This window comes from Juglans microcarpa x Juglans regia, chromosome 4S (assembly GCF_004785595.1).
Source record: "Juglans microcarpa x Juglans regia isolate MS1-56 chromosome 4S, Jm3101_v1.0, whole genome shotgun sequence".
In the NCBI taxonomy this organism is placed as follows: domain Eukaryota; kingdom Viridiplantae; phylum Streptophyta; class Magnoliopsida; order Fagales; family Juglandaceae; genus Juglans; species Juglans microcarpa x Juglans regia.
This window is the reverse complement of record NC_054601.1, coordinates 14,406,191-14,421,673: the sequence shown is the minus strand read 5'-3', so window position 1 is coordinate 14,421,673 and position 15,483 is coordinate 14,406,191. Positions and strand designations below refer to the sequence as shown.

The 15,483-nt window shown below is 42.1% G+C and overlaps 1 protein-coding gene, 1 non-coding gene and 1 pseudogene across 2 annotated transcripts; 2 read left to right on the top strand and 1 right to left on the bottom strand.

Moving 5' to 3' along the window:
• The first annotated feature begins 9,119 nt into the window (after window positions 1–9,119).
• LOC121262674 lies at window positions 9,120–10,037 on the top strand (annotated as a pseudogene).
• Window positions 10,038–12,504: 2,467 nt separating this feature from the next.
• On the bottom strand, window positions 12,505–14,994 carry LOC121262673 (vicilin Jug r 6.0101). Its single transcript, XM_041165257.1, has 6 exons — window positions 14,415–14,994; window positions 14,093–14,268; window positions 13,795–13,875; window positions 13,410–13,682; window positions 12,968–13,286; window positions 12,505–12,860 (listed from the first exon to the last, which is right to left on the bottom strand). The coding sequence occupies exons 1-6, from the start codon at window positions 14,911–14,913 to the stop codon at window positions 12,700–12,702; spliced, it is 1,509 nt and encodes a 502-aa protein (XP_041021191.1). The 5' UTR covers window positions 14,914–14,994; the 3' UTR covers window positions 12,505–12,699.
• Window positions 14,995–15,293: 299 nt separating this feature from the next.
• On the top strand, window positions 15,294–15,366 carry TRNAK-UUU. Its single transcript has one exon. It is a non-coding gene; the product is annotated as a tRNA-Lys (tRNA).
• Window positions 15,367–15,483: the final 117 nt, after the last annotated feature.

Genomic DNA, 15,483 nt, shown 5'->3' with positions numbered 1-15,483 from the left:
TCCATTTGTCCATGTCTGCATTCCCTTATATTTGTTCTTTTAGAAGACTCATAGAGTTTTGAGGCGCTTTTTGGGAAGAACATCTAAAACTCAAACTTGTTAGATAAATAATATTTAAATAGAGAGTTAGAGGGAAGCAGGCCTGGGCATTTAGCTATTGTTGGCAAGCTTACAATTAAGCTCATGATGATCCACATAGGGGCGGGCTTTAGTGCTTGTCATGCTTGTTGCTCAGGGGCAAGCTTCATTGCTCACCCGTGAGCCTCCTTGTTGTTCGAGGGTGAGCTCATTACTCGTGTGTGAGACATGCTCGTCGCTCAGGGTGAGCTCCATTGCTCGTTCGATTTGGAATACACTGGTTCTAAGTGCCCACCTTGAACATGCATGGGTGACCTTCATTGCTTGCCCAAAATCCTTCCTTGTTTCGCTAGGTGAGCTTCATTGCCTGTAATACCCTAATCCTTCTTACGTATGCTTCTCTCTTTCTGACGTACGTTCTCTCTTTATGACGTAAGCAAATCCTGAGGGCAGAGATTTTGTGATCTGTCTGCCCCTTCCATCTAGCTATTGCGAGCCTCATCATGCGTGCCGATCCACGATGGGGTGTTTTAAAAGATATTATGTGACTTCTAAGGCACGCCTAGTGTTTTAAATGTACTGAAAATATTTATAAGGAGTATTTCTAGACGACAATTATAATATTCTTGAAGAGCTCTAAAAATATTATAATTGTTGAAAATCATTTTAATATTAATTATTAAAATGATTTCAGTTATTTAAAATATTATGGGATTTAAATTATGTTGAAGGCTTTAATTAAATTAAATGGTTTCATCCTTTTAAATATATTAAATAAGACTTCATCATTTTATAAATGATGAAGAAATATTATTTTATAAACTAAAGTTAGTTTAAAATAATATTTACCTTAATTCCTCTAAGTGTTTTTAATTAAGTTAACGTTTACGCATTTTCAAATCAGTATTTTAATATCTCAACGTTAGATCGTTTTGAGGATCCCCAGACGAAGGGACTGGATTAAATACCCAGACCTCCTCCCTCTTTCCCTCACTTTTCCCCAGCCCTCTCTCTCTCTCTCTCTCCTCCCTCTCCCCAGCGTACGTGATACGTGGCCTCTCTCCCTCGCCGAATGCTCCATGCCTCAGCCCGGCGCCGCCGTGCGTCGGCAGCCCTCACCACCGGCATCACTGGCACCGCCTCACTCCGGCGAGCTCAACCAGCCCAGCCCCTCTCTCTCACGCTCTCCCTTTTCTCCCTTTCAGAAGTGCAAATCCTGAATGGGCTTGATGCACGTAGCGCCGCCGTGCGCCGCTTAATGGCGCCACCACTTCCACAGTAGCTTCCTCTGCCACCGGTCATCACCCTCCAGTGAACTCAGCCCCTCCCATGCAGCCACCTTCCCTGTAGCACGCACGCACAAGAGACCCTTGCACGACATCACCTTGCACGACCTCTAGCGCCGCCATGCGCAGCACCCATGCCCACCAAGTGCCTCCCTGGCCACCATAGCTCATTCTCTTCCTCTTCCACGTGACCCATGGCCAAAAGCCTCTCTCCATGCACGGCTTCTCCCTCTCCCTCAAGTGCACGGGTTGCACATATCCACCACCGTACACCGCCACCTACGGCGTGTAACCGCCACCTTGAGCCTCTTCAGGCCACCACTGAGCCAACCCAACCACCCATGGCCCCGATCTGCCACCCATGCACTCACACTCTCTCTCACTCTCCCAAGGCTTCTCCTACATCATGCGGCCAGAACCACCACCGTGAGTCACCATGGCGCCACCTCGACGCCTCCATGAGTCCCACCGCACCTCCCTTAGTTGAACCCAAGGTCCCAAACCACCACTTTATGTGGTGGGTAACCACTGCATGTGATGGACAATCACTGCGCGTGACCGACCGCCACTGTACACGGCCAGATCCGCCGTGTTACGCTCCTTGCCACCATCACAAGGCCTTCACGAGCCCTTCCAAGGCCACACTTAGCTATCCAAACGCCCAAACAGTCAACGTATGTGGGTTAGCCATCACGTACGACCTTTTCAATGTTATCGACTGTGACGATCAACGAGCAACGCACGGGCTATCTCGTCTATGGTATAACACTCTATCTCTCGTTATTTATGTTAGATATTGATTAGTTGATTAGGTTGTGGACTGTGCTGTTAGTATTAGTGGAGTTGCTGTGTAGTATGGAGATGTGTTGTGCTGTGTGAAGTGTTGGGCGTTCTGTGTAGTGAAGTGTTAGGCATCCTGTGTAGCGAAGTGTTGGGCTTATTTGTGTAGTGCGCTGTGAAGTGTGGAGCGTAGTGGGGAATTGTGCTATGCAATGTTGTGGACTGTGCGGTGTAGTGTGGTTACGGAGTATGTGTTGTATTGGTGTTGTAGCATGTGGAGTGGGAACAGTACACGCTAAGTGTACTCTGTGTGTGGCGTAGTGTGGGATAGGGAGAGTATATGTAAACATATACTCTCCTGGCGTATTGTGGAATGGGGAGAGTACATGTAGAGTACTCTGTATGGCGCGGTATGTGAAAGGTGTACTCCATGTGGTGGAGTGACGCACCATATGGCGGGAATGCCATAATGGTGATATGACGGGTGTGAAGAGAGTACACGTGGAGTGTACTCTATGTGGTGGAGAGATGCACCATATGGCAAGTATGCCATAATGGTGATAGGTCGTAGTGTGTATGAATGGAGTATACGTGATGTGTACTCCATGTGGTGGAGCAACGCACCATATGGCAGGTATGCCATAATGGTGAAGTGACGTAGCGTGGAATAAGGAGAGTATATGTAAAATGTACCCTCCTGGCGTATTGTGGAATGGAAAGAGTACATGTGGAGGGTACTTTGTGTGGCATAATATATGTGAAGAGAGTACACGTGGAGTGTACTCCATGTGGTAGAGTGATGCACCATATGGCGGGTTTGCCATAAAGGTGATGTGGCGTAGTGTGTGAAGGGAGTATACGCGGAGTGTACTCCATATGGTAGAGTGATGCATCGTATGGCGGGTATGCCATATTGATGATATAGCATGTGAAAATGGAGTATATGTGGAGTGTACTCCATGTGGTAGAGAGATGCACCATATGGCAAGTATGCTATGATGGTGGTAGGTCGTAGTGTGTATGAAGGGAGTATACGAGGAGTGTACTCCATGTGGTAAAGTGATGCATTGTATGACGAGTATGTCATATTGATGATAGGTTGTAGCGTGTGGAAAGAGAGTATACGTGGAGTGTACTCTGTGTGGCATAACGTGTGTGAAGAGAGTACACGTGGAGTGTACTCTATGTGATGGAGTGATGCACCGTATGCTGGGTATGACATAGTGGTGATGTGGCATAGTGTGTATGAAGGGAGTATATGCAGAGTGTACTCCATGTGGTAAGTGATGCACCGTATGGCGGGTATGCCATATTGATGATAGGTTGTAGTGTGTGGAAAGGGAGTATAAGTGGAGTGTACTCCACAAGGCAGCGACACTCCCTGTGGCGTGTCGCAGAGATAAGGATAGTTGTGTGATGATGGGTGTGGAACGTGATAAATAGTGTCTGAAACTGTAGAACAGTGTCCCGAAGTAGTTATGGTGCAACCTGTAGTTTGAAGTGACAAGTGTCACCGTGATGGACTTATGGCTAGAAGTATGCGTGAAGTAGCAGAATAAGTGTAAGAGTACGCAGCGGAAGCATGACTGGGCAACATCGTGGTTACTGACAGTCGTGCTTATGATGGGTGAGTTAGTGTAGAAATGGTGTAGCAGGATCGTGACGAGATGTCACGATGTGACAGGAGTACGTGAGGAACCGTACTCGTGATGAGTTAAGGAGCTGATGTAAAAATGACGTAGAGGAATGTCAGGTGACGTGACAAGGTCATGGTATAGCTCGAGTGTAGTCTCGAGCTATATAACGTGACATAAGGCGTAATGGTGAATGGAGTCTTGTTATATTAAGTGTTGGGATGAACTGTCACAAGGGACGGGTAGCATGAAGAGTCATGCTAGTCGGGTTAAGAGAAGGTTGGTATCGGAGTATGACCCTTGTCTCTACGAGCAGGTGATCAACGTGTCATATGTTGATCTTAGGTGATAAAGGGATAAGGTACATGTACAATCTAGTTAGACACATGTGCCGGACAGATTCACCATATGTAATGGGTAGTCTGTCCTGAGTACAGTTACACAATGCTTAAGCCTCAGAGTTGGGTTAGAGCTGTGTGGCTTGTATGGTTGGGAATGAGGATTTAGTATGGGCTAAGGTGCATGAAGGTAGTGACGAGTGTATTGTTAGGATTGAGATGCGTGATTCCATCGGTTGGAATCATGCGTCGAATGTGGTTAGTAAGAAGAGTAAGACTAAGGTCTTAGTGTCTTAATCCTAAGGTGAACCATGGGTTCACTTTAGTGGATGAGCACTCGAGGCAAGACGTTGAGTTGAAAGATGTGGTGACCGTAGTGGTTCCCGAAGGGTTTAGCATAGTAAAGGGCACGTAAGTGCACGGGATAAAAGGAGAGTGTTCTAAGTAAAGTATAGTTTTATTTCTAGTTTAAGTTGATTATGCATTAGATAGAGAATGACATTAAGGTTATGTGTATGCATGTAGGTTGCCATCTGACACGTACATGAATGGACTGCATGATATGCAAGTAGCATGGAGTCTAGGTAAGTGTTACGTTCATACTCTTCTAGAGTCTTCTTAAAATATAAAGAAACGAAACGAAATGCTTTTCTTCACGATGCTTTAAGAAAATACGCGAGAGACGTTTTACGAAAGAAAATGCTAATTGTTCAAAGGTATACGTATGTACGGCCCCTCCTTGGCAGCCCCTTTTTACGCAACAAAGTATTAACTGTACACATGTGAATGAATGACTATACGTTGTATCTATTGTATGTATTTTCTAAGAAAATCCACGAACTGATGAAAATGCACAAAAAGCATGAAACTGATGCTTTTATGGATCCTACGAACCGACGCTTTCATGTGCGCTATGAGGTGATGCTCATGGGTGCCATGAAAGACGACGTTCAAGGTGATGCTTGTGGATGCCACGAAAGCTGACGTTTAAGCCATGTTTGTTTTTAAATGATGTTTTTCACGAACGAACTGTTAAATGAAGGATATGACTGAAATGAAGTGAAAAAAAAAAGGAAAGACGATTTTCGGGCTAACACCCCAAACGATGTTTTCTCACGACAAGAAATGTTTTCTTACGAAAATGAATGTTTTCTCATGAATTGAATCGTAAATGAATGTTTTCTCATGAAATGACTGTTAAATGAAAGAAAGAACTGAATGAAAGCTCCAGCTCTTTAGAGCTGGCGTGAATGAATGAAAGCTCCAGCTCTTTAGAGCTGACATGAATGAAATAATGAAAAGCAAAGAAAGGCATGAAATGTATGAAGATACGTAACGGCCACATGAATGAATGGAAAGGGTACCGATGAATGGGCAGATTGCAATGCCGGATAAGTATTACTGGTAGTGCACCCATGCTGCCCCCTGACTGAAAAGGGATTCCCAACCCGTGGCCACGGGCGGAGTCCGGGTCCAAAGGAAGACCGCTAACCCCAACACAAGGGGCGTAACAGTGTGTACTGGTCTATGAAAGTGATAAGAAAGAATGCATGTATCTATGTATGTATGTGTGTATGTATGTATGTATGTATATATGAAAGCATGTATGCACGTAACGCACGAATGCACAAACTTTTAAGAAATGAAGGCACTGACGGGGGGAAACGTTTTACTGAAAGAAAATCCCGTCCAGTGATGTTTTTGAATGAACGCACTTATACAAGAAGGCACCGCATTCTTGCAGAAATGAAGGCACTGACGGGGGAAACGTTTTACAAAAAGAAAGTCTATTTTCAAAGGAAAATCTCGTCCAGTAATGTTTTCAACGAACGCACATATGCACGCACGCACGCACGTACGTATAGTATGTATGAATGATGAATGCATGAATGAAAATCTATGTTGTTATATTTTAACTGTATGAAGTAATGCTTACGAGTCTTTGACTCATTTTAGTTTTTATGCATGTCCCTCCCCCCTCACAAGGACGGAATGAGAAGTACGCATCAGGACAGACACGGCCCATGGGGAAGAGCACGGAAGTCTAGGCATGGGTTTTAATCGTATGAGGGAACCCTTTTATTGTAAGATTAATGTTTTCCGTTGTAAACCTCTTTTATTGCAAAACCACTTTTTATTTTATAAATGTAGAGTCTTGCACCCTGGGAAGAAAATAAAAAGTTCTAAATCGGACGGTTATTCCCGTCGTCCTTTATCAAAATATTTTACAAAAAGTCTCACCACAAGGACGGGCGTTACATTGCCCACCCTCAATCTTTATTTGTTGCTTGAGGGAGAACATCATTGCTCTCTTGTGAGTAATGTGCTTTGCTCGTGGTGAGTTTCATTGGTCACTTGTGAGTTATTTGCTTTGCTCAGGGCGAGTTTCCTTGCTCAACTGAGATGCGAGCATGTAGAGTGCCTGCAATGACAATCTTTCAAGGCGAGCTTCTTGTACGGGCAAGCTAAGTGTGTAATAACCCAGCCCGTTAAGGTTTAGCGGATGAGTTTGAATGGTATTAATGGGCCAATATTTTTGGAAAGCCCAATTGAGGTTTATTGGATAATTTTGAATAAACCTCAAAATTATCCAATAAACCTTGTTCCGCAAGCTAGCCACTGCACATATGTGTCCCTCCATTGCTCATTGTTCAGCAGTTGCAGCCCATGTAAACAACACTTCCCTTAGCTACAGACAGCGCCGAACACCACCACGAAGGAGAACTTGTCCCTTTGTGGTAAACCATGCTCAAACATCCCCCGTTTCACAATATCAAAAACATAGTAGCTTAGCAGCCTGTTGTGCATCAGTTTGAGTCATACAGCACCCTAGTCAGCCCTTGGACGTCATCTCTGAGCCACCATCAGCTGCCGATGACACCCCCAAGCTCCAAGAACCACCAATCATAATGAGAAGCAGCCTCACATTAAAGTGCCTGCACCAAACCATAGGCCCTCGTTCCTCCTACATTAAAGTCGAGCAAGCACCATCTTAGACCTCTCACGATACTGCTCACTATGTATGATCACCATCACTTGGCCATTGCAGGCCAAGGATGTAACCCAGCCACAAGGTTGTAAAAGTAATGCTAGGGGCAAATCCCAAATATACAAGCCTTGTGCAAACCTTTTGTACAAAAAAAAAAAAAAGTGGGCCCCACAAAATAAAAATGCAAATTTTTCATACTTTTTCATGGTGGGGTCCACATTTTTTTTTTAATAAGAGGCATGCACGAGATTTGTACATTTTAAGGTTGCATATAACATTATTCTTTTGGTAATCTCTTCTTAACTACATAAAAAGGGCAATTATGAGTTTTTAAATGTTTATGAGTATAATATATTTATCTGCTTAATACTTTGTTTTGATATGATATTGCTTATGAAGATCCTTTGGCATGACATTCTGTTTCTGCTTCTGTTCTGCCTTTATCACAGTTTTAAAGTTGTAGTTTATGTTATTATATTGGTACCAACATCTCTGTTTCTGAGTGTACCTACTTTGGAGATTGAGTATTTTTCTTTGTCATCTATCCTGCGTGCACACTCAGCATGTTTAAAAGGGGAAGACTTTACTTCTGTTTTCGTCTGGATTGGCCGTTAGGGATAGCACAACTCTACCACTTGGGTTAAATATGGCTTCTTGTTATGATGTCGCTTCAGTTATGCTTATGCCAAATGTCTTTTTTCTATATTATTATTTTAAATAAATGTTTCTAAAATATCGCTCTGTTATTTTTGATATTCTATTTTGTTATGCATTCTGTAACTGGCTCATGTTTACACACTAGTAGAGGTTTTCTGCTTAATGAGTCGATGGACTCACCCCTCTATCTCCACTATTTTTTTCAAGATGACTTTGATAGTTATAACAGTTGGAATAGATGACACGTGACAAGATTATAAGTGCCAAGTGGCATAAGTGGATTTGTTTGAATTAAGAGAATTTTTCCCAGTTTTTAGTTTATTTTACTTAAAATAATTTTTTAGACATTTGATTTTGGAGGATTTTTTGTATTTAAGTTCTTGTTATTATGGGTTTTAGGTTAAAGGGTTCACCCCAAGTGTGGGTAGTGACAACGTGCCGACGATGCTAGTTGCTTGGGGCGAGCTCCATTGCTCGCTTGAGCTTTATTGTGCGATAGGCTGAGTGCTCACCATGCGCGTTGCTCAGGGCGAGTATCATTGTTCACCCGAGTTTTATTGTGTGCCATGCTTGTGCTCGAGGGTGAGCTCCATTGCTCACTCGGGTTTTATTGCGTTGCAGGTTGAGTGCCCACCTCGATTGTTGCTCGGGTCAAGCTCCATTGCGTGCCCCGCGTGTAGCTCAGTGGCATGCTTCATGCTCACCCCTAAGCTATGTGCATGGTCGCGCAGCGCACTCCACTTAAAACACATATAAACAGAGAATAGTAAGGGACTTAACTTCATGAATGTTTGGCGTGATTTCCCTTCTGATCTGGAACCCTATTCGCTATAATCCTCCATTGTGTGTAGTGCTACCTTTGTGTTGAGTTAAGTTTGTCGAATCTCACAAACGGTGCCAAACTATTGATGCATTTTTCAGTGGGGTCAGAGCCCAACATTACGGTTGAATAGCTCACAATGATCGCTTAATCACTGATACGGTACTTGGATGCTTATCCATGAAATAAGTAATAAATAAAGAATATAAAATATAAATAAATAGAAAGACACAAAGATTTACATGATTCAGCGTAAAAGCCCACGTTAACAGATTGTTTGGGGGTGAAATCCACTATATTAGGTGATTTTAAGCTTTCTGAGAGGTTGAAGAAGACACATTCACTGTAGAAATCTTGAGATGGGAGCCAATGATTTGAGGAGTCTCTGTCTATAGAGATCTTTGAAAATTTCTAGAGATTCCTTCCTTGTATCGAATTCTCTTTTCTTCTTTACAGTAGTTGAGTCCTACTTGCCTTATATTACTTTCAGTTCTACTATGTACAGTCGGTCCATACAAACGATGTCTAAACAGCTGGCCACGTCAGCTGATATTTATTATATATATATATAAAGAAAAACGTTGACAAAGAGCACCAGAACAAACTCTTATCTTCCATGAGCACAATCTCGACGACAATGCATCACCCACTAATGGAAATCTCTGAGAGCCTTGGCCATCTCTTGCTTCTCAAGCTCTAGCAAAGAGAAGAGGACCTTTTTAGCCTGTGCATCTCTCTCAAACAAACTAGATTGGACTTGATAAAAAGAGAGCTTTTTCAATTGTGCTGTTTCTTCTTCATCTTTCATGGGTTTTTCTTTACCATTTTGTTTACCTCTTTGGTTAACTCCCAAGAGGAGCATAAACAGACTTGCAAGAAATGGTGGATACTTGGTCTATTATCTGTCTCTACCTCGCTTGTTCTTGTGTTCTTCATCCAGGTGAAACTTTGCAAGTATTGGAAGGTGTCGAGGCAGTTGTAGAGGGAGAGAAACGATGGGCGATTGCTCACAAAGTGCATTCAGGAACTAAGGATGAAAGGAGCTAGCTTTGATTTGTTGAAGGAGCCACAGAGTGGGAAAAGAATGAAAAGCTCGAGCGTGGAGATAAAATGGAAGTCGATTAATTGGTGTTGGCTTCGTGGAAAGAAGAAGAAGCTGAAGACGAAGGGAGGTTTTGCTTCTGTGGGAAAACTCGCGGTGGAATCGTCTTCGGCTCAGTGTGGGTCTGAGGAGGGAAGCTTCAAGAGGAGGGACGTGCCGTTGAGGGAAGGGAGGGGGAAGGACAGAGGAACAAACGGTGCGCTTCGTTTTGTGGAAGGTTCGAGAGAAGAAACATAGAGAGGGAAATTGAGGAGGGAGATGCCTTAAACGGTGTGGTTTTGGTTAAACGAAATGGTGCGTTTTCAATTTTCCACATCAACATCGTTTACACACCGACTGTATGGGTCTACTGTATCCATCATTTTTGTATTACTTTCACCATTTTTGTATCTGAGTCAGCATCTTTTAACTTTCTCTCTTTCTCATCTTATCTCTTCTTTTATTCTTGGTAATTGGCTTCCAAAGGACTAGACCCAGTTCATTTTATATCTGACAACAAACTTCCTTTTCTTTGGTGTTTGCGAATGGAAATCTTTTATCTCTCTTCGATAGAGAATGAAATCCTACTCTCTCTGTGATTTCTCAACACACTCTCCCCTCACTCTCACCAAACTCCCAAATTTGTCGTTTATCATTGCATTTGCTACCCCTTATCTTCACCAGAGTCTCCAATTAGCTTGCGTGATTAATTTCTTAGATAAGACCAATTATTTTGTTGTCAATTTTGAACTTAGGTTTCACTTGTCATCTTGTCATTTTCTGTATATTTAGGTGAACCTTGACTCCTTGTGGGTCGTTCCACCGCACCAAACTCCCTTTTGCAGACCCTCTTTTATGCACCTCACACCCTCTCTCAATTGCACCTCCACACTAAGTCACCATTGCCCACTTGTCCACCTTTGTTCCATCGGCACCTCTCTCTCTCTCTCTCTCTCTCTTTCTCTCTCTCCCTTCGATTATTCTCTACCACACTCTCTCCCCCTATTTTTCCACTCTGCTAGTGCCACTGTCATAACCAGTGGAGGTTTTTGTACCAGACGCACAGTTGCTCCGCAACACTCACCATGAGTTCGATAAGATGCTCTCTGTTTACTCATGTACATGTTAAAATAATAGCTGACTTATATTCTGGAGTGAACAAACAATTCTAAGAGTTTTGTGGGGTTTGATTCTGATGTTAGTGTGGTTAATGGTGTTGGTTGATTGGTGGTAAGTTGAGGTACTGGAGGTTAGTTTATAGTACTATGTATCTCAACAGAAATGGAGAGTGATTTTGTTGAGTTATTTGCTAGGGTTGAGGCGAAATCAAAATAGAGAACTTTTTGGCATGCATGTCTCTGATAGTTGAAAATTTAAAGTTGATGCTTAATTAGACTGTGGAGATGGAGTTAAGTTGGAGTATAGTATATTGTGCGTGGTTTTGTGGTTAGTCTGATTTATGAATTACTAATATACTAGTGGCGATTTTTGGACTAGGTTGGATGCTTCTACTATTTGGTTACAAGGCTTAGATAGTGCAATGTAAAAATCAGGTAATATACTAAACTTTGCCAAAAACTAACTGAAGTTGCTTTCGTGAAAAACTTGCATATTTTGTTATGAAAATAACGTCAATCAATTTCCACACTATTCTTTGTATATGAAAATGAAAATGTGACATTTTATCATGATTGGCATAGACGAGCAATTTTTGCATTCTAATTCTCTACTGCATAAAATGTGAATATGGAGTCTAGATTTTGTATTTGAATATATATATTATCTGCTTAGTATACTATTATGTTATTGTTTTGTTTCTGAAAATATTGAGGCATAAGATTCTCTTTTGCTTTTGGTTATGGGCCCTAACACTAGTTAAAAGTGTGGCCTCTATTCTTACCTTTCCACAAGTGTAAAACGATGGTCTTTATTTTAAGTGCACTCACTTTGGTGACAAAGTGGTTCATGTTCTGCTTGGCTAACCTTAGAGATGCACAAGCCTGTCATGGGGTAAACATGGCCTCTGTTTTGAGTTCATTTGCTTTGGTGACAAAATGATTTATATTCTGTTTAGCTAACCGTAGATATGTAAAACCCTGCCATGGGGGTAAATATGGTCTTTGTTTTTTTTTTAATTAGCACATGTTTACTCATTAATATAGGTTCGCTGCTTACTGAGTCGATGGGCGCACTCATTTATTACCTCTATTTTTTTTTTTATAGCTTTAATGGTTGTGACAGCCTGAATAAATGACACGTGAGACAAGATTATAGAAAAATGTGAGATAAGTGCCAATTGACAAGTAGATTTATGAGATTTTAGAGAGTATGTAATAGTGTCGAGTTTACTTTCTTTGAAAGGACTTTGAGAGATTTGAGTGGAAGATTATTGTACTCTAGAGTCCGGAGCGTGATAGAACAAGTCTAATTTAAAACTATATACTTCCCAAACTACTTTAGCTGTTGGAAGTGTTTATTTAGATTGATTGAGCAACTCAATCTCCACCCTATTCCATCTTTACACTATCAATTGATCTTCCTCACCAAGGGCTGAAAGGAGATACGATGTTCAGTATTTAGAACGACCATTTCTCAAATAGTACAACAAAGTTACAGTAACACAAGGACTCGCAACAAAAAATAAAAGAAAGAAAAATGATAAACACCTACGATGTAATTTGATACGTTATTATAATAAATTTCAAGACGTAGATTTTATGCGCAAACTAATTATTTGTTGCATGTACTTCATAATTGATCAACTCTGCAGAAGTGTACGTAGTGTCATGCCAGGCCATTGAAAGGGAGACAGGACACAAAACAGGAACATCATCATCATCATCTATACGAGTTTTATTTGGTCTCTTTTATTTAAGGTTAGTACTCGAGAACATAGTTTACATCATTCCATGCACATACACACACTCCAGTTTTTCAGTACCTTAACGCACACATTATCATACATATGCTTAACAAAACCACGAAACTGCTCTCAAAACCCCTCTGTAAAGCCTCTTCCTCCTCGACCCATGCAGCTCATTCAAACGCACGATCGCCTTCCTCTGGTTGTCTGCTTGGCCCCGGGAAGAAGAACTCCTGATCCTGGTTCCTGAAGATCTTTTCCACCTCTCTTGCAGGGAAGTTAAAGGCCAACTCCTTCGCCTCCCTCTCAAACTCATTCACAATGTTATTTTTCCCTAAGAAAATACAAAAGAAAACGGATCAGAATCAGAGACAATGCGTGTATAAAGAAAACAAGAGAGTAATAATTTCATGGGTTTGGAATAATTCCAACAAGATATACCTGCGAGAGGGAACCTAATGTTTCCTTGAGCATTGACCTCAAAGCAAAGCACCTGCAGATTCTTATTCCGTGAAGCAATGACAGCAACTGGATGGCCTGCAGGGGCTACAAACACCATTCCAGGTCTCAAGCGTCCTCTAATCTGCTGATAAGTTGGGCCACTCCTACTCCTTCGCCGAGAGCTTCCACTGCCCTCTCGTTGCCCTCTTGATCCGGAGGATGAGAGATGCGGGCACGCCATTTCAAAGTACCCTTCACCTTCAACTACCACAGAGATTTTTGTTGCCCTTGAGTTGTAGTAGGGACCAGCCATAGATCCCTGTAATATTTCGGAAATTTATGATTACCATGATGCGAAAGAGATCATGTTCAGTCTTAAAAAAAACAATAAGAAAGGATAGGATATATCTGCAGCTAGCTAGCTGCCATGAATGACGATTACTTTGGTTATATTAGCGAAGGAGACCATGAGGTCGAGGTCTTGTAGCTGCTTGCATTCGTTAGGATCGGTTTCGTAGAGACGCCCAAACTGGTTCGATTGAGAGGGACGTTTGTGGAAAAGATTGAAAGGATGGGTTGAGTCGCCTCCAAAAGGCCATATTCGAGGGGGAGTTTCCTCATGTTGGCTCATAGACCGGATTTGTTCTTTGGATGCCTTGATGATGACTCCTTGAGTCTGTTTCCCGAAGAGCTTCTCCAACTGATCCCTTCGTGTCTGGTTGATTTTGGAATTGGAAATTGAAATTCGATCCAATTAGTGACACTAACCAATAAACAAACTTACAAAATAGTTCTTCAATGGAATGGAGACAAATGGGAGGACGTACCTTGAGAGCAGCTTCAAGAACCTCCCAGCTGAATCCCCGGTAAAATGATTCTGCGTCTTCGCCACCTGACGCATGGAATGCCTACATCATGGGGTTTACAACAATAAGTCGACATGATTTGATAAAGCAAAGAACGCCCTGTTTTATTAGCTCATCGTTTTACCTAGCCAGAGTTCTAGGATCGTGGAAAATGAACCACACTTATCATGCTGTTGACTCATTCGTGGAAAATTATCCAAACAACATGCCTTGGAACGAAATGGAAAATTGATTTTGGCCTCTTACACATTTTAATTACCTCGAAATGGCCAGGAACAGAGACGGGTCGGAGGATTTTGACAATATAAAGCTTCTCATTCTCATCCCTATTGATCAAATAAACAGGTGTTCCGGCTGGAATCCTCATGATATCTCCCTGTTCCACGTTGAAGTTCTCTCTCTTCTCCTCCCTAACTGTTGTAATTGTTGCTCGCCCTGGTTATACGATACGATAAAAAAGAACCACCAACCTTAGGATCCAAGAATCGTAAATAACTTCTGGTGATTACTGATAAGTGATTCTAAGAACAATATGTCCAAAACTACAAAAGAAAAACTAGTGTGAAAGGAAGATTACATACCTTTAGCAACAAAGAGAACAAGTTCAGCATCAAAATGGGCCGGGGAAATGAAGGTGTGAGGATTCGCTTCAAGAATCGCCACACGAAAATTCTCAATGCCGCGGAGAAGTTTCGATCTCTTCGTGAATTTCTCCAGGACCTGAATTCTGCCTTCATCAGTTCTAACTCTGGTTTCAAAATCCTCATCTTCAAAAACATAAGGATTTTCCTCCTCATGCTCCCCGCCCAACTCCTCTTCTTCATATCTTTCTTCTCTACTGCTTCCCTCCTCTGATCTCCTCCTCTCTGCTCTCTCCTGAGCTTTTTTCTCTCTGTGATACTCGTCACAACTTCGCTGACACTGTTCCTTCTCTTGTTCATCGAATTGTCTTTGGTGCCTGCACTGGTGCTTGCATTGTTTCAGCTCCGGGTCTTGCATGGCTAGAGCTAAACCAGCGCATATAGCCAGGAGAGACGTCAGGAGTAAGAGAGCTATAGGAATCTTAGGTTTGAAAGCCATACTTGTTTCGAATACAAGGCGTGTATGTCAAGATTTGTGATCCGTTCCGTTGTGAAGAGGATGAATATGGCTGTGGCAATATTTGTAGTGTGAGCAGATGGAGGATGAGTCAATGAGAACATCCAAGAGAGGCCATGCAGGAGGACGGGTGTTCGATACGTGTCCATCAGATGAGAATTCAGTGCCAAGTACTTGCAAGGTACAACGAAGACATTATTGTCTTGCAGCAATTGTTCCTTCGATTTTTGGCCTCATTGTGGCAACTCGACGCTGTGTTGTTCATAGCCTTCATCGTTTACACGAAATCGACAATGTTGGTTTGTCTGTAGTGAACTCTTGTAGATTGATGTAGAGCAATAAGTATTACGAATATATACATAGCCGTCTTAGCTCAGTCGGTAGAGCGCATGGCTTTTAACCATGTGGTCGTGGGTTCGAATCCCACAGACGGCGTTTTTGTTTTGATCATGCTTAAGAACAAGAAGCCATCATTTCTTTTTCTTTTTCTTTCAAGTTTCTTTCTAAATATTTGAGTAATGCTACATATATTCGTAGAATACGCAACGTCGC